At 40.4% G+C, this 22,013-nt stretch overlaps 2 protein-coding genes across 4 annotated transcripts; one reads left to right on the top strand and one right to left on the bottom strand.

The window, feature by feature from the left end:
• Window positions 1–1,946: 1,946 nt before the first annotated feature.
• Window positions 1,947–5,777, bottom strand: vgll4l (vestigial like 4 like). Its single transcript, XM_069699647.1, has 5 exons — window positions 5,592–5,777; window positions 3,906–4,029; window positions 3,557–3,806; window positions 2,895–2,976; window positions 1,947–2,743 (listed from the first exon to the last, which is right to left on the bottom strand). The coding sequence occupies exons 1-5, from the start codon at window positions 5,656–5,658 to the stop codon at window positions 2,442–2,444; spliced, it is 825 nt and encodes a 274-aa protein (XP_069555748.1). The 5' UTR covers window positions 5,659–5,777; the 3' UTR covers window positions 1,947–2,441.
• A 4,378-nt stretch (window positions 5,778–10,155) lies between these two features.
• syn1 (synapsin I) lies at window positions 10,156–20,904 on the top strand. Of its 3 annotated transcripts, none has more exons than XM_069699681.1 (14): window positions 10,156–10,405; window positions 10,777–11,103; window positions 11,798–11,855; window positions 12,731–12,822; window positions 12,945–13,101; window positions 13,204–13,293; window positions 13,790–13,852; window positions 13,957–14,099; window positions 14,213–14,287; window positions 14,376–14,478; window positions 14,562–14,711; window positions 15,505–15,574; window positions 15,708–16,248; window positions 17,637–20,904. In XM_069699681.1, the coding sequence occupies exons 2-14, from the start codon at window positions 10,790–10,792 to the stop codon at window positions 17,770–17,772; spliced, it is 1,992 nt and encodes a 663-aa protein (XP_069555782.1). In that variant the 5' UTR covers window positions 10,156–10,405; window positions 10,777–10,789; the 3' UTR covers window positions 17,773–20,904. The 3 variants fall into 3 exon arrangements, with proteins under 3 accessions (XP_069555782.1, XP_069555783.1, XP_069555781.1); XM_069699682.1 differs by having other exon boundaries at window positions 10,157–10,405; window positions 10,654–11,103; window positions 17,675–20,904; XM_069699680.1 differs by having other exon boundaries at window positions 10,157–10,405; window positions 10,654–11,103.
• Window positions 20,905–22,013: the final 1,109 nt, after the last annotated feature.

Genomic DNA, 22,013 nt, shown 5'->3' with positions numbered 1-22,013 from the left:
GTAATGTAACTCCATAAACAGCAATTCCACATGAACAGCATTAGTCTGTCATAAAGTGCTTGTTTCATATCATATTCACTCCCTGCAGTGGGTTTAAGGAGGATGCCAGTTAGAAAATTTTAGCAGCCAGTTGTCTGAAACCGAATAATCTTCATTTAAGGTTAGATAACTATCTTTGATCATTTAAATGCAAATCTCTTGAACACGAACTTTGAAAATAAATCAGATGCACAATGTCATTCCACGCAATCATGTTCTCATGAGATTAGCACTATAATTTCAATTATTTACACAATCATTCTCAATTTGTTGACAGTCATCTAACTTTTGAAAGACCAGAGAAACTTCAAGAGTTTTCCCAGAGGGCTGGGCCAATCTTCTGCATTGTGAAGAATACTTAATTACTATTGCCATGAGTTAAATGCTGTTTTTAGTCCTGTTTGGGCTGCTGAGGATTGTAATTATCTGTCATTGTTGCCTCGCACAACAATGTGCATTTGTATTGCAGCCGCATGAGACGTTTTTCTCTTGACATTCTCATGACATGTGATTCATCTCTATCAACCACTTCCAACTTAGTTGCACTAAAAAACAGTGGCCAATATCTGAACATATTTAACTTATAACTGTGGTTATACACAGTGTATCTTTAAAGATCTATTGAAAATGTATGTATCATCCATTATTTTGTCTAGCATTGCCACATAAACATGACATTTGGAATAAGAAACACAATCTATGTTTGTATACTCATGTAGAAATGATCATCAGATCATGTGTTAAGTAGATTACAAGTGGATGTGAAGTCGCCTCCTAGTGATTAACTGAAGGAAGTGTTTTTTTCCCTCTCTCTCTTACATTTCTAAAGGTCTCTGTCAAGTGAGAGCTCTTATTCAACAACATGCTGCGTTTTTAGTTGTTTGTGCTGTTCATCATGCAACATGAGACCATTTGTCAGTGACAGTGTCTGTGGTGTAAGGTCCACCTCAGGGCCTCTAGATGGCATCACTGCCCCTGTTCAGGTTACACTGCCTGATGTGGAAATACCAGTTTGTGCCTTAATGAGATAAAATAATCATCAGTAGGTCGGTCTCTCTTTGCTCCTGTATGTGCAGTCCTGCTGCTAAATCTGTTCTGTGTTTAAACTTATGTTGGTGTTCGAAGGATTTTAGGGAAGCGTGAACTCAAACCTGCAGTAACATTAGCTTTTACATGTTCACGTTTAGCTATAATTTTTTTTAATGCAAGAAAACATTCAGTTTACTTGTTTCTCACATCTGATTGAACCTCAACATGTCCACCTTGTCAGAACATCCACGTTAACTCGTACTTATTTAAAATTGTCCAACTCTGTAATTTCAAAAACAAAAGCTTTGGATCTTTTTTTTTTTTTATGTTGCCTATCATAATGGAAATTAGACAAGATAGGACATGCAAATAAGTAACTGAAGAGCAAGGCTGGTTCTCATGCTCAGGCCTATGTTAGCCCAACCCTTCCTTCCCCTCTTCCCTCCCTCCTATCCCTTGCCAAACAGGATCTGTAGGATCTTAGAGAGTCATTTTCTCAGGAGACAGGAATGTCAGAACACAAGGCTGAGTGCCTGCTGGGACATGCTCCCTACATTCCCTCCAACTTACAGGAAAAAGCCCTCAATGAGTCGGTCCTACATCCAGTTACTCCGTGTGTGGCAACAACTCTGTAAAATGCTACGTGTCCTCCGGACGTGTTGTAGACGCACACTGACTCACAACTGACATTAGGTTGTCTGGTACACCACCCTGTCCAGTTTTTACAAGGTCGACGTGGGTTCACAACCTTCCTGTATGAAAGGAGTTTTATTCACATTGCTTCTTTTTAAATAGTGTATATTCCTTTGGTTTTGTCAAATGCTCCATTCAAACGTGTTTTTACCAAAAAACACACACCAAAAATATTTTTTGGGGGATTTTTTTTAGATTTTTATTTTTTAAGTCTTTTCAAAAGTCTGTTTGGTGTACAGCTTATAAGCATAATATTGTACAGCAGATAGGCTAGTCATTTAGACTATAAGGAACCCAAGTGTAACAGAATATAAATATAATACAATAAGATTGTGGCATTCAGACTGCTTTATAAGAATGACCCAAAATCAAAGAAATGTAAAGGATTATTTGGCAGATGTTTCAATCATCCCACATCACCATCTACAGTATCTCAAGTTTTCAGATGTTAACGACAAGCAGAGGATAGAAACGTAACAACACAAGAATGTCCCAATTAATGCTACATCTGTCTGCGTCATTTTGTGTATTAAGTTTGGACCCACAGAGCTCCAAAGTGGCGACACTCCTGCAACTGTTAGCGCCTGCATTTCCATCGCATGGACAAGCAGAGCTGTTGGCAGTAAAATGTTAAAAGTCACAAAGTCCAGTTTCCACCTGGATCAGAAGTAAATCCTGCTTTAATTGACAGACCAGTGGCTAGAAGTCGGCGATGAACTGCTGGTGGACTCTTTGTGGAACTGATTGGGGCTGTGGCTGTAGGTGGGGGAGTGGGTGACACTGGGACTGCTGGGAGGTGTGGAAGAGCAGGAGGAAGACTTGGATTTGATCTGCAGCCACTTGTCTCCCAAAGCCTTGGCGAAGTGGTCGTCGACAGACACGCTGATGGAGAGCTGCTGGGAGCGAGATTTCTGGTAGTTCACGCCGAGGCTCCTCTGGAAATGCTCCTCAAGGACATGGTCGTAGCTGGATTTGGAAATCACTGCAATAGGAAGGATGCATGACACATGTCAAACACACACCTCAGTGAGTCAGTAAAAGTGAACGTTTATCCACACTATGATGAGTGTGTGAAGACTAGGGAGTGACCGTCTGGTGAGCGAGCTGATTCAGTGTGTGAGTGTGAGACTGACCTGATGAGTGGCTTCTGTGGACCTCAGATCTGCTGGAGGGGTTGCTTAATGAGGAGACACAAGTGATCACAGAGGGACGCATCTGAAAAAAAACAAATGTATTGTTAATTTGACTAAAAGAACACAGAAATTGGACTTTATTTCCTGTTTATTGTTTCCTTTCATTCCACAAATTTTGTATTACTATGATTGGATTACCTAAACCTGATCACACACCTGACCAGCCACAACAATAACAGTGTATAGAGTTTAATTTGAAAACAAAATGATTTGAAAACCGATTAAACTGGTTGGGTTTGCCTATTAAAATCAGATCACTCCCAGTGAGGTGGCATAAACAGGTCAAAGAGAAAGCGGTTTGTTTGGTCTTGTTGATGACATTCCTCTTTCCATTGCTCACATTTTCTTCCAGAATCTGGCTGGATTGCATAGCTCAGGCAAGCTTAGGCCTGCATGTACTCCTGGAAGAAGGATGCCAGTGCATTTGGATTCACTGCCTGCAAATGGGAGATGAACCACTGCTGTGGGTAGCCTGGAGCTACACTGAGACTACAAAGGGACATGCAGTCCTGCACAATTCCTAAATTATGACATCCTTGATCTTCCCTAAAGTGAGTTTGTTGAAAACAACAAGCAACAGCTGTTTAGCTCTGCTGAATTACCTGGATTTGACTGGTGGCAGAGGTTTTGGTCTTTTCGTCTGTGTTTTCAGGGTCTTTTCTTGGTTTCTTGATGAGGGCGAGGGGTTCGTCCATGATTGGCGTGTAGTACACATGGGTGGGCAGAGGGCTGGTGGGGCTGGGTGTTGGACTCAGGGTAGATGTGGGACTCTGCTGGCTGCTAAACACCACTGGTACTGGAGCTGTTCTATGGGCCACTTTAACACTGCTTCTGCTCATCGCCCGCTCTCGCCTGAAACAGATATTTATCAGAAAATGTCACATCTCTGAAAAAAAAATTGCATTTAATCTGTAAATTTGTTTATTGCATTGTAAATGGAATCTCACCAACCTTTCCTCCAAAGTTAGACCTCTCTCGTGGCTGCGCTTGCGTTTCATTGGATACACAGCTGGAGCTCGAGCCCTGTCATTTGACATATGTCTGTATCTGTCTTCACTTCTGAGGTGTGGCTGACCTATAAAACAAAAGTGAAAAATAAGAATAAGATTTTAAAAAAAAAAATACAATCATATCATTGGTTCTAGAGTTCATTTGCTAAAACAAACAAACCTAATCAGACAAATGACCACACTGTACACTGGCACTGAGTTTACTTAATGTACAGTGGTGAGTTGCCCTCACTGATGAGTAACTGCTTGTTTTGATCCATGACATCAACCTGCATGACTGCTATTCGTGGGAAAACGTTTTTTTGTCACCGTTAATCGTAAACACCGTTAAGCTGAAGAACTCGATCAACCTGATCAGTGAGGGTTGCAACACTACACAGCTGATTCAATGCTAACGGTAAATGTTGTTTTTCTGCATACTGTTGGCATTCAGCCCTCAATCAACACTTTTTCTTCGGATGGATCGCAAAACATGAAATGGCTCTTAGTGTTTGAGGACCCTGATTTGGGTGGCACCCATTGGTGAAAAGGCCATTAAGGTGACTACACACACACACACACACACACTTACTGGATTTTTGCAATTACACAAGTTGAAACACATCAACAAGAAGGTGATGATGTCACTGATGTGTTGAATAGGTGCATAGTTTATCCAGACTGCAACTCACAAAAGGATTTGGACATCACAGTGTTTTCATAAATGTGGGTTTTTCCCTCAATACATTTTAATCAAAACAACCAAATCAGTCTGCAGTGACATCCACATTCTCATATGTCATGCCAACAGTCAAAACAGTAGCACTGCTTGAAAATGTAATGGCAGCATAATTACACTGTGAAACACTTGGAAATCCACATTGATGGGTGGGCAGGAGTATTCAGCTGTATTCAATGCAACCACTGGGTGCATTAGAAGACAATATAACACCTCAATTGAAACAATAGGTGATTATCTGTTTCACATTCAAAGACAATCAAAACTTGTTTAGTGTCTTCACACCCACAGTTCACATTTCCTACTGCCTAAACACTCTAACACCTGTGAAGCTACTCCAGTGCCATTGTGGAAGGGGGCAGGTATAACCACACCTATGCTGATTTTCTAATGCCTCAGGCATGGGTATTTTTCCTGATTAGCAGAGGGAATATGTTGCCTGACCTTCTGTTTTGCTGTATTTAATCAGATTTTATTGATATCCAAAAGAAAGAGTTTATAGAAACTTAGTTCACACTCAAGGACCTTGAATGTCCATAACTATGAATAGGGAGTCCTTTATTCTTTATGTAAGTAGATTTCTTGTATAAAATCCATTCATCAGAAAGCTAAACACATTCCAAAAAGTATATTTTAATTGGTTCTTGTTGATGTACATCTTCCATTTGATTTTCAACATATCAGATTTCTTCTCTCTTTCATAAATATCATGGGCAGAACAAAGGTAAATACCACTGTAATGAACATAGATTTTTTTTTATAAGGTTGTGACATGATGTAAGATCAAAAACATTTAATCATTAAAATGTAATAGCGTTACCATAGCAGAGACACTGATCAAAGTAATCCAAGTCTTCACTGCCATCAAGCAACAGGAGGGAATAAAAGAAAAGCCATATTTAAGCTTACCTTCTAAAATGTAGACCTTGAAGCCGCTGCTCATCCGCGTAATGTATTGGAAATTAGCCACAGCCATCACTCCTCGTCTTTGTCTGAGTGGAGCCAAATACAGAGGAACACCTTGACTACTGGAGTTTACAGGACACAATGAGCCTCAGTTATAGATTGTATTGGAAAGGTAATGAGATTCTGCGTCTGAGCTCAGTCAGGTAAAGTATCAGGTGAGTGCAGATAGGCACAGTGGCTTCCATATGACTCATTCCCTGCCTTCAGATTGGCTGCTGTCTGGGCCAATGCAGGGCCCTCATTCACTCAGTGTTGTTATTGTATTATAGGTGGTATGTGCTCTCAGGTAGGCCTGTCTCAAAAGTGGAAAGTGAAGTTGCTAAATACCATAGTGCTACACAATTCACACTGATCAGAGGAGCTTTTGTTTTATTCAACACTTTCTTTTATAAAGGATGTCATGGCAAAGAGGACTGGTAATAAATACATTTTTGATGCAGCTTTTTTTTTAATGTCTTGCCTGTGGGTGAAGTATGTGTTTGGTTTCCCTCCATGGAGTCAGCACCTGTCCCCCCCACCTCCCTCCCTCCTAATCTGCAATCTCACCAAACTACATTTTTCTGAGTGCTTAGCCCACCGGAGCTCCAGTCATTCCACTGACCTGCCCATACACGCATGCAGCTGTACTCTGAGCCTGCCTCACCACTAATCCAAAGGCTATTGTTGATGGCCAGACAAAGACTCCTAAGTTCTGAAAATGCTGCTGCCATGAGAACAATCTCGTCAGAGCATACTTAGGAGTTTGGCAACACGTAGGAGGTCTTGGGAGGCCACTTATTTAGACATTGTGACAGTGGTTCTGCTAAAAAATATGTATTAGCATATTGAGAATCAAGAAAAATTATCCTTTGTGCTACCCTGGTTTTGACCAAAATATCACCATTTTAATATGAAAATTTCCCTAACGGGATGATGGCACCCACTGATGAAGTTTGGTTTAAAATGAGAAAGAGCTGCTAGTATAAATGTCCTGCTGGTAATACATGCATGGAAAATATTATGCTGGGTTTAATTGAAGCTCAACTGTGCCCCCTTACGTTGTACAAAGCAATAGCATGACATCAAAACCAACATTAGTGCACTGTCTTTATGCACCCTGCATGATCAGGGATAGAAAAACAGTGTTTACAATATATATACCTTGAAAAACCTGTTTGGTCAGTGACAAATTCCATGCAGTGTTAACATTTTGAAATGCAAGGAATGGTCAATACAGTTCTGGTTTGGTAACAATCGTCCTCACAGTAGCAAGTAAGAGCTTCTCCATGTGCTATACTACTGTGATGGGATGTTTTAAAGTTTTCATTCTCTTCTAGCTGAAAAAAAAGTTTCTCAGCCATGATCTTATTTTTTATTCTATTTCATTATCAGTGTATTTTGCTGCAAAATTGTCTGCAGTGATCTTGAACTGTGAACATTACTGGTGAATGCCTGAACCGACACGTGTGGGTTTGAGCAGTACACATCAAACTGGATCTATTTTCAAAGCCTTATCAATCTGTCAACTGTGAGTCTCCACTAGAGTTTTCTTCTGCAGTAGATTGGCAGTAAATACAACTACAGTTTTTTGCTAAATCTGTGATTTTGACATAAAAGACATCAAAACTTATTTTAAAGATTTCCTTGATATTTATTTCACTTCCTTATAGAGATAGCAGAGCAACTGTCAAAATGAAACACGATAAGATAAGAATGATCTATTTCACTGCCATTTCGCAACAGTTTTGCCAACAAGCAAGTTTTCACATACTTTGTCTGGGTTTAGTGTTGCATGACAATCAAACAACAGAAAGTAAGAGAAAGTAAAACTACTGCCTTGCAGTTTCATGCCTCCACTAGTCAGTCAAGTTGCACTTTATATCCATGTTTGGCCAGACACATGTGATAGTGAAGAAATAAAGCTTGGTCTGACAGAACAATAAATTGTTGCCATGTTGCTGCAAAGAAGCCACACATTCTAAAAGGCAGATGCTTCACACACATCTTCAACCTGACACCACAGACCCATTTAATTAACACAGTTTCAAGGTGGACACCCAAGATTAGTGTCACCAATTCAGTATCTGACCAACTGTGAAATATGATCCCACCCTCCCCTTCTGTTCCTGAGTTATGTTGTTGAATATTGGCTAGAAGATTATGATGTCACCGTGAAGTTGACTTTTGACCTTTTGGATATAAAATATCATCACTTCATCATTTATTCATGTTAGACATTTGTGCAACATGCTGTCATGACTGGTGTATGATTTTTTTTTGAGTTATGTACATAAATTGTGTCACAGTGTGTGAGGTCACAGCGACATTTGGCCAACAAAATCGAATCAGTCCATTCTCCAGTCAAAGTGAATGCTATTGCCACATTTGAAGAAATTTCCTGAAGCCATTTTTGAGATATTGCATTCAGGAGAATGGGACAGACGTGAGGTCAGAGTGACCTTTGATTACCAAAGACTGATATGTTCACCCAAGCTCTGAGGTGGCCGGTTGAGCAGCAGCCTGGCTCCCTGCTAGAGAGAGCTGGAGATGATAGCTGGAGTCAGAGAGAAGTGTCAGGACTGTCCTTCTGTCATTCAGCCAAAGATAGTCCACTGATCTACTATGCCGCTTCAGAGCTGGAAACTATCTCATGAAGATGCGGGTTCGAGCCTCAGTTCATGGAGGGGGCAAGTCCCCCTAAGGGTAGTCCACACACAGTATACGGAGGATAAGTCCCGCTAAGGGTAAGCCACACGCTTTCAGATTTGTGGTGTAAATGCAGTCATACCTAATACAAAATAAAGGTTGTGTCAAAATCTTCTTGGATTTCTGTCCAAACTACCACAAACTTTATCCCCCAAAATCCCATTAATACAGGACCTTTTTTTTTTTAATTATTTTTTTTATATTTCAGAGTACATGTATGACACAGTGGTGCAGTGGAGTTGCCTTACAGTAACTGGTAAGTAACTGGGTTCAATCCCCACTTGAGGCATACATTTCAGTTCAGAAAAAGGTCATACTCCAAAAACCATGTCGCCCAAAAGTTGACCCAAAAGTCATTTTTGTATATAGTTTAGCCAGGGCGATGCAGCTAAGTTTGATGTTTTGCCGTAACACAGGAAGTTGATGTTTAAGGTCAAACAATTCTCCAAACCTCACGAAACTTTGTATGCGTCAGGCACCAACTTTCATTAGTTCACGCGTTGCATGCTTGCAGTTTTAATTTTCTTTGCTCTTTGAGTTGTTTCAACCCAGTCTACGTGCGAAACTGAACTATTCTTAGGATAAAATCCACAAAGCTATTGCTGAAATGTCAGGGATTTTAGACTGAATTTAAAAAAAAAATCACTATACTTAACCATTCAATAAATAGATACATTTAAAAATGCATTAAATATCACCAACTGTGTTGATAAAACATTTATTCGCACTCACCAACCATTTATTTAAAGGTAAAATATTGCAAATAACAAAGGGAACAAAAATGATCTAATATGAACAGCAGCACTAAAATATGTATTTTTTTAAAAATTATTTTGTCAGCGTAATATAGGTTATATATTATGTATGATTCAGGAAAGAAATGCACCCAGCAGTATAAATCTGTACCAGCCGTAGCAGCAGTTACCACCACAGAGACCAGTTTCCATAGTAGAGCCTGCTCCCAGGGGGCCAGTGTTGATCACTTGCTCTGGCAGAGGCGCATCTCTAACAATCTGTATTGACATAATCAAAATCAAAACACCTGAAGGCCAAACAGTGCGCATGCCACTGCTGTTTTATTGTACCCAGCAGGATGCCATATAACATCAACACCCCTGTGTATCCTGTGGAGTCAACAGCAGGCTCATGGCTGACCGAGAGAGACGCCCCTGCCACTGCTCTCATCAGCACCGCCCGCGTAACCCATCATAGAGCTGCGTCAAGTCAGACAAAGACAGACAGAACAATACAGGAAGTTTATTAATATACCATTATTGCTTGTAAGACTTAACCATGACGATAGTCAGTTTAGCGGCCGCAAAACCATTTCTTCCGTTTCATTTCAGTTAGTTAATTTGTCTAATTCATTTACTGATCAATAAGCTCACAATTCAGATGATGGTTCCAGCAAATGATTGGCATTTTAACTTGATAAAGCCTTAAACAGTATATAGAAACATATGTAAAGTTCTTATTGATCAGCAAAACTCCAATTTAGTGCTGAGCCAAACTTTGATTATCCTGCAATAACTTAACATGTGACCAACAATGTTGGTTGTCGAACAATCAAAGAGGCAAATGTTTATTATCATAGGAAAGCACTTTAATTACCAAAGGAGAAATACATATTTCAAATGAAGTCGTTTTACTTTTAATTAGGCTGTGTTAAATTTCAATTAAACTGCTAACAGAAATCGTCTTAGACGTCACCTTGCAAATTATCAAGCAACATCCAAATTAACATACGTTTATTTTGAAAGTATCGTCCGGAAGTGAGGTTCCGCACACGGACTAACTTGACGGTGGTACAACCTCACAGGCTCCTTTCCCTCAGGATGACTAGGAGTGACGCAGGGCAGACCGCAAAAACCGGGGCTTGAGGGGAAGGACGGCGGTGTTGCAGGAAGAACTGTAGCTGTATTTATTTCACAGGTTCAAGCCCGACGCACGACCTGCCTGCCCGCACGGAGGACATGAGAGTCACCTGTACGCGAGCTTTCCTGTGAGAGATAACAGCTGATAAGGAATCGTCAACTCATCCTCGGGGCGGATCTGTTTGGACACACTCCCAGGTAGGCTTCATCACGCCTGGTTAATGGCTGTTACTACAGATTGTGTTGTCTTTGATAGCCGGATGTATACTACATCAGATAAATATGAACATTAGTTATTTCATTTGAGTTATTTTTCCAGTACTATCAGGAGGGTGTGCGATGCTTTCCTCTACCTTAGCCAGTTCTTTAAGCTTCACAGTCACGATTTCTCGCTGCAATCAGATATTTAAAATATAATTAGTAACACAAGACTTGTTTCTCTTTAGGCAACGTTGATCCCTGTTTCTGCAAATGGGAAAGTAGCCCAGTCGTTGCTTTTTCTCACTGAGTACCAAGTTGTAAGTCGCATTCAGTGGGAGGCTATTTGGACCCACTCTCCGTCATTTCAGTAAAACCTCCATCATGAACTACCTGCGTCGACGACTCTCGGACAGCAATTTCATGTCCAACCTCCCCAATGGCTACATGGCCGACCTCCAACGCCCTGACCCGCCGCAGCAAAGCCCCGCAGTGTCGCCCGGGCCGTCGGAGAGGCGCCAGTCCACCAGCCAGCCGCAGCCTGCAGGTGGAGGCTCCGGCTTCTTCTCGTCCATATCCAACGCTGTCAAACAGACAACAGCCGCTGCGGCTGCGAGCTTGTCCGAGGCAGCGGACCGGGCAGGAGTCTCCAGCAATGCCAAGATCCTCCTGGTGGTCGACGACCAGCAGACCGACTGGTAAGAGAGCAGTGCGCATTGGCAGCATGGTGCCTCGTCTAGACAGAAATGTGTGCCAGAGAGTGGGTTGCAGTGGCCTAACATCACGAAGGTCATATGATTCATTCGATGCTGAGAGGTATATCACGCGCGAGCGCCCGTGGGCTTCTTGCTCACATCAGAAACACCTTGCAGACGTTTATGGCAAAGGCACGACAGACCCAAGACAGAGAAGCCATTTTCGTTTGCCGATCGGAGTTTTTCGGGTGACGAATCCCTGTTGCATTCTTCCATTCAAATGCTGAAAATTATGCCAGGGCATTGGGCATGCTGATGCCACCACGATGATGCAGGTATTCTCTAACGGAGTGGCTGTATAAGGGCAAATTGTGCACAAGAAAAACAGTACATTCACCAGGTTAGTGAAGCCTCTTCACCGGAGCACGTTATGCATCATTATTTGAGCTTTGCACAGTTAACTGTTAGACAGTTAACAGTTAACAGCAAGTTAAAGGTGATAAAATGCTGTACTCTTGTCTCAAAACGTTTTCCATTGATTCTTATTTTGTGTATATGAGAACATATTTTTTGCAGCCTGGAGATCTGCATTTCAAAATGTCCCCTGCCTGTTACAGAAAAGAAAAATGATAAACCACCTTCGTATTTGTTTCTTCCTGCAACCAACAATTTAATTCCACTCAACTTTCACATTCAGGGTGAAGGTGTTCAGAGGAAGGAAGGTCCATGGTGAATTTGACATCAAGGTGGAACAGGTAGGTTTTACATATGTCACTGTTTGCTTTATCTGAGCTGGTGTTCATCTTTACTTCCTACAGATGGACAGGAAAGTTCAAAAATAAATAGAGACCGGACTAAGAACCCTGCCAAGTTTCACCGAGCGAGATGCTACATGATTTGTTTTTTTTTTCATAGGACCTTATATTTTGGGATTTCTTGATGGATAATAGTCTCTGATCTATTTATGCCAAATTCCCAAAATAGAAATGGTGTCCAGTTTGTTTTCCTCTGTAGTTAAAAGCATTTCCTGTGGCATGAATGAGATGATTGTATTTACGCTGGCCATTATTCTCACTAAAAGCACATGCGGTGATCATTGAAACCCCTTAGAATGATACATGTCCCGGGGTCCAGTTTACTATTGAGTGATAGGAACTGCAGCTGCAGTCCTTATCACATTGAAGTGTGCTTCCTTAACATCTGATTAGCAGAAACATAATTTCTTTGGCATTTACAAAGTCATTCAGAGTGATGCAACCTTTGACACAGATATATCAGCTGTCTGTGTGGCCTCATAAGTGACCAAGAATCTTTTTGGAAAATGTCTGAGTAGAAATATGGAGCCATAAGAGAATATTTAGCGAAAGAGAGTGAGTGAGGCTAAAAACTTCTTCTCTGCCTCAGGCCTATTCCTCTCTCCTTATTTTTTGTCTCTGCTTCACATTACACTGGCATTTCCATTATTTCCCCTGTGGGCTCTTAACAGGAATAACACACTTCAGACAATCTGATATCTTATAACTGTACCCTGTTCTACCTGTTGTAGAAGTAGTCACTCATGTCATCCCGCCCTGATCGGAATCACTGTGATTTTTATGGTGTTTATTAGACCTTCATATTTTCCTTTCAGGCAGAATTTTTTGAAATCAACCTGGTGGCCAACGCCACAGGCAGCTACAATGTGGACATGGATGCCATTAGAAATGGGCATAAGGTTACTAAGTAAGTATATAATAATCGCAGTGCTGCTGCATATTTGATGTTATGAGTTGCAGTGAATCATAACTTATCAGTTTGTCTTGCACATTGTGACTTTAACATTTTACTCGTGTCCTCTTTACCAGATCCTTTAAGCCAGACTTTGTGCTGATTAGACAGCATGCTTTCAGCATGGACAAGAATGGGGACCACCGGAACATAGTGATTGGACTGCAGTATGCTGGATTGCCAAGTGTTAACTCTTTGCACTCTGTCTACAATTTCTGTGACAAACCATGGGTGGTAAGCAGTATTTCATTCATGCGCTCATTTAAAAGTGGGGCACACTGCATTCAGCTACACCGACGTATAAAGCGGCATCTTAACCACTTGTGTCCGTTACAGTTTGCTCAGATGTCTCGACTCCACAAGCAGCTGGGTCCAGATGAGTTCCCACTGATTGAGCAGGTTTACTACCCCAACCACAAGGAAATGGTGAGTTCTGTTTATCTGCTCTCCTCCAATTTTTCACCTGGGCTGAAGGGCATGTCACCATACAAAGCAACTTTTGAAAGAGACACACGCCGACTGGTCATTCCTCTGCACAGGTCACATGGTAGGAGGGTAATTCGCCTCCAGGTCAATATTCCATCTTGTGTAACCGCTGAGGGCACTTTAATTTTCTGTGGAGTGTCTTCTTTCGCGACATGTAGAGGCTAAGTTATATTGATTTTTTGGTGTACCATGTCAGTGTCAGTACAGTTAAACTGAGACTGCTGCTGCAGAGCAGTTATCTCCACCCCTACAGTCATAGGCTGACAGCACTGGGATCACTTTCAAGCCATCAATATGAACCAGAATTTCTGCAGGAATACAAAAAGAGATCTCTGTGTCCCTTCTATTTGTTTGAAATAGATTAAATAATCAGTGTTTTAGTCACTAGAGTACTATGACTATAAATCTGAGAACGTGATAAATATTCTTGTTGCAGATCACCTCCAATCGGTTCCCTGTAGTGGTAAAGATGGGCCATGCTCACTCAGGAATGGGAAAGGTAATGTTAGAGTACATAAGTATTTACTCATTTTTACTGTGAACACCATATTTTGGGGACTAATAAAAGTCAGGACATTTATATTTTGACTCTTTCTACCCCAGGTGAAAGTGGACAATCAGTATGATTTCCAAGATATTGCTAGTGTTGTGGCATTGACCAAGACCTATGCCACGTCTGAGCCCTTTATTGATGCAAAGTATGATGTCCGCATCCAGAAGATTGGTGACAATTATAAGGCTTACATGTAAGTGAAGTTAGCATTCTACTTTCTTTAGTTCCCGGAATTTCCCTCATCTGAATGTCATGAGAGATGAAAACTGAAAAACATGTTTAATACATTTTTATTCTATTTAACAGGAGGACATCAATTTCTGGAAACTGGAAAACTAACACTGGCTCATCTATGCTTGAGCAGGTGGCCATGTCAGACAAGTAAGAGCACATTTTTGCAAATGAAATGAATTTTTAAATCATATGATGTCTCACTCCACTATAATATCTGTTTATCATGTTATTGCAGGTACAGAACGTGGGTGGATTCTTGTGCAGACATCTTTGGAGGGTTAGATATCTGTGCAGTGGAGGCTTTACATGGCAAAGATGGCAAGGACTACATTATAGAGGTACTAGATAACAGTTTAATGATGTCTATATTTGCCTCTGATGAAGGGCAATCCACTAATTCGATCATGCTTTTGTGTTATAGGTCGATGACTGTTCGATGCCGCTGATTGGGGACCAGCAGGATGAGGATCGTGTTCAGATTGCAGAACTTTTGATTTCTAAGATTAGTCTGTCTGTTCCATGCACTTCAAGCCCTTCAACAGTCCGTGCTGCAGCAGGACAGCCAGCACAGGTGCTCAAATCACAGACACACTACGTTTCCTCCAGTGAACTCTGACCTTTCTTTATGTGCCCCACTTTTATTAGGATGCACATCTTAATTGATCACTTCAAGCCCCAAAAAAACATTATAAATTGTGGGCATAAAACTTACATGGTAATATGAAATCAATTCTTTAGACACCAAAACATTGACTTTCAAATCAGCAGTTAGTGTAATGAGTATTTGTGGTTGGCTCTTTTGATATACAAATTATTCTAACTGTTGTACTTTGACCAAATTCAAGGCAATTGCTGGAACCATCCACCTGCACTGAAAAACACAACATTGTAAAAACAAAATAAAATTTGAGAATGCAGCTCCTGTAATTATTGATTCAAATGATACAAATCTTAAGTAACAGAAAATCTTTTTCGGACACTAGCTGCGTAATTGTAGCCAATATTTAGGGCAATCTCTGAAAATAGAAGTCTATGTCTGACTGGACTGATACCCAGCATCTCAGGCAAACAGTATTTTATGTTCAAGTGCAAAGGGAGAGCTGACTTATACCTCTGAGGTATCAGGCACACCGTATCAAGAAAAGATGTCAGGCTTTACAGGTACATATAACTGAGTGTGGTTGGCATAGAGGTTTAGAATTATGTCATATTCATAGGTATAACCAAGAGATAATAAGAACAGTAATGGACCAAACACAGATCCCTGGGGCAATGGGAATATTGTTTTCTATTATTAGCTTGTTTTTTCCCCTTGTTTGATAAATATTTAATTTCTGCCCTTATAACTCATGTATGTTTTGTAGAAAGCAGTGTCTCCTCAGCCTGTCTCACAGCCCAGAGTACCACAGGCTCAACAGCGTCCCTCTCCTCAGGGTAAGAGCTGGACTTTTTCCACATAGAAAAATGAAGTTAAATGATAAGATTTGTTGTTAAAAAAAATCTTGACAAGAATATCATGAGTGTATTTGATGATTCTGTGATAATTGCTTTCATATGTGTCCTGCAGGAGGTCCTCAGCAAAGTCCCCCATCACAGCAGCGTCCACAACCACAAGGCCAACCTCCTGCACAGGCTCAGCAATCTGCTGGCAGCCCTGCCTCTGGTGACTCCAGTACCCAGGCTAAGGCTAACCAAGGACCTGCAGCCCAGCCACGGCCACCAGGTCAGGGTGCTCCTCCAGGCCAGAGACCTGCTTCTGGTCAGGGCTCTACTCAGCGAAGCCAGGGAGGTTCTCCTCAAGCTCCGAGGCAACAGTCTGTATCACAGCAGCAGAGACCCTCTGCAGGCGGCCCTGGCCAGAAACCTGGTGGGCAACCACAGCAGCAGAGGCCTGCCCAGCCCCAGAGGCAGCAGTCACAGGGGGGGTCACAGCAACAGAGGGCTCCTGGGCAGCAGGGTCGTCCTGGAGCACCCACCACCCAGCAGCCCCGTCCTGCCACTCAAGGCCAGGGGGCCCCGGGAGGAAGACCCCCTCTGCAACAAAAGCCTCAGCCCCCACAGAAGCCCAGCCAGGACAGCCCGGCTATGGGCGGCTCTCCACAATTAAAGTAAGTTACTTCATATGATAAATGATTCATCAATTTTTTTTATTTTTTATTAATTGTATCTCTTAGCTGACATGAACAGAAGATCCTCTCTTACTTTTTGCCTGCAGTGAGATGTGCATGCCACATGGGAAATCTTTTTATTGACAAACGATGCATCTGAATGTGCATGGTTTATCAATTCTTATTATTTTTCAGACCTTCTTTGTCCTTTCAGACCTGCTTTTCAGAAGCAACAGTTTCACAAAACATAACATTTCAGATTGTCAGGAGAGATTGTGATACATTCAATCAACAAGTTAAAGCCACAATTAATCATTTATATTGGTCCGAATCCGTTCTCTGGGACTCTAGTGCCCAACTTCTCTGAATCCTACGAATCCTAAAAACAGTTTTCTTTCAGAACCAGGGATGGACATCAAATATAAACAGCTACAATTGATGGATTTGATTATTCTTGATTTACTTTTATAAACTTTTAGAAGCTTTTTATTGATGAAACAATTAAATTATATTACTATTGCTGTCATTGTATTTAACACGTAGTATACATATTTAAATAACTGTAAGGACTTCCCAGTATCAAATATGATCACAAATTTATTGTGGCATATCACGTTAGTCTGATGCATTTACATCTACTGACTACTTACATATGCAACTTGTTTTTGTTTAGGAAAAATACAAGTTGTACAAGAACTACACTTACATTTATATTATCTATACAGTGAACCCTCGTTTTTCGCGGGGGTTACGTTCCAAATAGAAACCGTGATAGGCGAAATACGTGAAGTAGTAACCTTTATTTTACAATTGAAATAGATAGAACTGGACATTAAATATATCTACGTTACATATAGTCGTAATGTGATTTCAATGCACGATGCAAATCCGTGAAGCAGCGAGACCGTGAAAGGTGAACCGCGTTATAGCGAGGGTTCACTGTATTTGTTAAATGATTTAAAATTCACTCTATATAGTCTAGAATATGTATGATTGCTTCTACTTTAGTGGTTAATACATTCTCCAACTGATAGTTTTCACAGATAAATGACTCCCAGATTCATGTTTTTGGATGATATTAATTAATTTGCATTGTGCTTTCTTGGAAAAAAAAAAAAAGAGAGACATAAATCACTCCCAGATAAAAACAGCTGTTTGCCTCCAGAGGAGTCATTCACTATTCATATCATATCAAAGCTAACTTGAAATGATAAGGTAATACTGAATGACCTAAAAGAAGGAATGCGCTTTCTTCATCTTCTACTGAATCTTTTCACTCCTGTCTTTCTATCTGTCCTGCCATGCTCCGGTCTTTTCATTCCATGGGTTTGCTGCATGACTTTAATAGCCTCTTCCTCTCCTCTATTGCCATTTTCCTCTCTTTATAGCAAGTCCCAGTCTCTTACCAATACCTTCAACATTCCAGAAACCCCAGCGCCACGAGCCAGCCTTAGCCAGGACGAGGTGAAGGCTGAAACCATACGCAATCTACGCAAATCTTTTGCCAGTCTCTTCTCAGACTGAGATGGCGTATGCCACCCTCCCCCTCCTCCACCTATCCTACTGACAGAAACATGGACAGGCAAACTGAAGGACAGATCCCTTCTTCCCCCCAACGAACAAGGACCAACAGGATGCCATCTCCAAATCACGTACATTGAGTCTGATATGTAAATGTACACACTTGACAACCACTGCCTAAACAGTTCAAATCTAAAATGAACACAAGTAGACTACAGATAGGCACTGATGTCTCAAACATTCCTTGCCTTATCTCAAGCTTAAGAAAGTCATCCAGTCAAGCTGTGTACACACCACACAAAAGCTTGTATATGCACGAAAACACATACACAAAAATAAGAAACAACACAACACAACACTTCTCCCACTTGTTTGTTGGTGCTGTAAATTCATTGTGGTCTTTATGTTCAAGTAAATTAAGAGACTGTACAAAAGTTCTTGGGGTGAGGAGGACTGCTGAATCTATTTATTGTTATTGTTCCCAGTTATTTCAAAATAATATGCTTATGGCAAACAGAGCAAAATAGAGAAAATACAGCAACTCTCTGTTTTGTATCGTGAACTTGAACTGAATTAACAGTTGCAGCCACAAAATGGAGCAAACAGCAACTTTGTGGTGAAGGGCTTGTGAACAAATGTGCCTCCATGGCACACATAAACTTCTTTTAAATCTATTCAATCTCTTTTTTCAAAATTATTGTCACATAAAGACATTTCACAAGCAGAAATATGGGGTCAGAAACAAGTAAAAGACCCTTCTATGTTCTCCTTAAATTGTAAGACCACTCCTATCAAAAAATAAACATACCACCACCCTCCCTCCGTCTGTGCGCCCCTCTCTCCTTCATAGCTTTTGTACAGTATCTAATTCACTCCAGCTGAACACATAGGATGTCCAGTATTAGCAAAACGCTAGATCTGTTTGAGCCGTTGACCGCCCATGGTGATGTCTTAGCTGCATGTCAACAGGAGGCAATTGTCGCATTTTCCAACCCCTGACTTAGGCGCTTGTAACTGTGTCGTCACATGTAGTTGAATTAGTCAGTAAAGTAGCCTTGTAGGTGTTGTGAGTATGTTGTTGCTCCCACTTTTCTTCATATTTTGTTGTCGCACAAGAAGAAAAGCCCCCAAAGCTCTCCAACTTAAAAGCATGCCTTACACAGACAAGAATGTCATATCAAATGGAGCTGTCTCAGGGATGTCCAATTGATTGTGACACTTGTGTGTGGCTGAGGGTCTTCCATTACAGTCTTATTGTGGTTGTTTACAAATAATGAAGGAAAAGCATGCATTTTAAATGAGGTAGAATGTTTTATTATTTCTAATACATTTGCACACAGAGCATACTGCAAAATTATACTTGAATACAATGACATGGACTGATGTATGAAGTCTACATTTTCAGGTTTATTCATCTGCTACTTAACAAAGCAACAACTCACTTTTCCCGCTCGGGTGCTGCTGTGTCTGTGACAGGAGTGGTACAGTGGGATGCAGCATAGACAGGGTTTGCAACTGTTCAGGTACAGTTAGTGGGAAATCACGTTACTTACAGTTTCATTTCATAGTCCCTTGATGAGAAAAACTTACGACTGTAAACCAGCTACTGAATTTAGTGGATGTACATTAAGTTTTACATTATGTCAGGTTGATTTTAGGGTTTTCGCAGAAAGTCCGTACATTGGCATTTTGCACTTAACTTCAAGCCTGAGTCTTTATCGTACAGTGCAGCAGAGTTTCTGCTTCATGTATGTACGCTTCTCGGTTTTCAACGGGTTCATATAGTCTGTAAGAAGAGGCCATACTCCAAAGCAGACTCAGCCAAGGAATGTCACATTTATGGGGTTCACCTGTACAAGAAAGAAAGGAAAGCAATGTAAAGTTAAAGGAATGTCAACTGTCGGATGCTCTTCTGCAGTAGATTTAGCACTTACCATCACCCACCACTTGCACTGACAAAGCTTTCTTTGATCACTACTCTGAAAATCCAAGACCGTTTATGTTTCCGGGCACTAAAAACGTCTTCCAGAAAGAGCGTATTAGATCCGAATGTCGATGTAATATGGCAATATCTCGCTTTATAGAAGACCCAATAGCCAAAATTTGAAAGGAGTCCTGGTTCCCCTGCAGATTCTCCATGCTGCCTGTGTTTATCGGTCTGTTTGTGTAGCCACAGTGACCCCTTGTGCTCGATGGTGCATAAATGTGTGAATGTTGTTCTGTAACTGGTCAAACCAAATAGATGTTGTACAGAGCTGAGTGATGCAGATTGTCGCCTTTCTCCCCTGCTGCTATTTGTGCTTGTTGATATTATATGTGAATTTCTTTAGTCTATATTTTAAAAATGTCTTCATCCTTTTTTTTTTTCAGTTGTATCTACGTGCAACTTTTTCTTCTATAAAGCACCACTATCTGGGGCTTTTAACTTTATATGCATTAGTGATTCAGGGCTTCATATTTTCAACTTTACAGTACTCAGTGTCAGTACATAATTGTCAGATTTATTGTGGCACATCCTACTAGAGAATCAGTAATAGCAGTAATTGTTACTCTTACTGTGTAATATATGAAAACGAGCCATCACATTTAGCATGGATGGTTAACTCTGAAAAATCTCATTTCTGTCACTCAGAGGCCTCTTGGCCATATTAAGACATACCATTTGCCACGGCACCTCCCGAGACTGACAGGATGAGCTGTGACAGCAATGCAAAGAAGTAGTTTTGTATTTATGTTTTGATATTCATAGATTGTTTTTCTTTTTAAATGTTAACATTATTTATGGTGGATATATTTTGACTGTGAATGTACATGGTTTTCTGTCTTGGTTTTACAATTTATTTTTTTTAAACACACATTGTGAAAAGAAATGAAATCATAACAAATTTGAGTGAAACCGATCATCAGTCGATGCCTGCCAGACTTAAAAATGTGCATCATAAATGTAAGTGCAAAAATAACCAATCTGAGGTTTTTGTTAATCAAAAAGAAGTTACTGCACAGTGTAAATCATGGTGGATTATTGAATTAAATGTAAAAAAAAAAAATGGATGTTATATGCAATGTAGCTATATTATGTGAAAATGAGTATGTTACTATAACATGCACATGTTGAATAAAGTCTATGATCAATAATATTTATTTGTTATTGTTGAGAACTGTCACTTAAATAAGTTTGACCTAATTGTGTCTGTCCATCATATTGCAGGGATTCCTCCTTTGGTTTCCCAGAGGTTTTCCCCTATTTTCTCCTTTTAAGGTATTTCTGTGAAATTGTCCACTCTTTAAATTAACGCTCAAAAGCCGAGGGTTGTACAGTTTGGAAAAGCCCTCATAGACAAAGTAGATTTGGAGCTCTATAAATATAACTGTCTTGATCTAGCAGACTTTAGTACATCTTAAGCAGGAAAGTAAATATTTTTTGGCCCTTAAAATTATCAAGGAATAATTTGTAGTCATAGGTTGCGTGTGTTTCTGTGAGGATGACTGTTTTAGATCACTGTACTCTTAGTACTGTCTGTGTTTGTAAGCTACCATCTAAAAAGTCAAAAATGTGAGGTAAGTAAGGAGCCAAAAAAAAGTCTCTAATCCAAGCTTTTTACATTTCACTTTAAGCTTTTTTTTTTAAAGCTTTTAAAACTGACTGACTGCGCATTGCAAACTAAAAACTGAGTGCACTGTGCTGAGCTGAACAGCTTTGCTCAGTAGTTTTAATATCAGCCATACTACTATGGACCACAAGGTGGTGTGGGCCTGCAGCCCGACCACTATAGACGATACTGCCTTCAACACAGAACAACTCATTACACTTCTTTACACCTTATTATATCAATTTGCAGAAGGATTCTGACTCCATATGGGAATTCACATTTCATAAGAACAATGACTATTTTTCATAAAACTGGGAAGAGCATCCTATCCAGATAAAAAAAAAAAAAAGGAAAAGCTGAACGCTTCAAGTGCTTAGGATTTTGTTTCTTGTTATTCTTGACTAAATATTCAGCGATTAATACATTACAATAGGTATTATGTTGGCGATGCTGCAGAGATGGGATTGTATTGTTCTAACGTGTTATGAAAAGCAATGAGATCCTGAAACTCAAGTTTGAACTTGAGTCACAGTCACACAGAAAACAAAAATTCCACTGTGTACATAATCCCTTTAAACAAAACAAATCTGTCAAATATTAATAAAAGGCTCCCGAGCTCCACTCATCACAGTTTAGCCTATATCTTTTCTTTGA

Source organism: Brachyistius frenatus, unplaced genomic scaffold (genome assembly GCF_029030835.1).
Source record: "Brachyistius frenatus isolate BFR_SWC_R1_liver_20210118 unplaced genomic scaffold, ASM2903083v1 Contig_31, whole genome shotgun sequence".
Lineage (NCBI taxonomy): Eukaryota > Metazoa > Chordata > Actinopteri > Embiotocidae > Brachyistius > Brachyistius frenatus.
This window is presented reverse-complemented; position numbering and strand designations above follow the sequence as displayed.

Coding starts and splice junctions, on each gene's coding strand:
- vgll4l (XM_069699647.1), bottom strand. CDS start 5,658: ATGGCTGTGGCTAATTTCCAATACATTACGCGGATGAGCAGCGGCTTC. Junction 3,807..3,905: donor GGTCTAACTTTGGAGGAAAG/GTTGGTGAGATT, acceptor TATCTGTTTCAG/GCGAGAGCGGGCGATGAGCA. Junction 2,977..3,556: donor CTGCCACCAGTCAAATCCAG/GTAATTCAGCAG, acceptor GTTTTTTTTCAG/ATGCGTCCCTCTGTGATCAC.
- syn1 (XM_069699681.1), top strand. CDS start 10,790: ATGAACTACCTGCGTCGACGACTCTCGGACAGCAATTTCATGTCCAAC. Junction 11,856..12,730: donor TTGACATCAAGGTGGAACAG/GTAGGTTTTACA, acceptor TTTTCCTTTCAG/GCAGAATTTTTTGAAATCAA. Junction 14,712..15,504: donor CAGCAGGACAGCCAGCACAG/GTGCTCAAATCA, acceptor TATGTTTTGTAG/AAAGCAGTGTCTCCTCAGCC.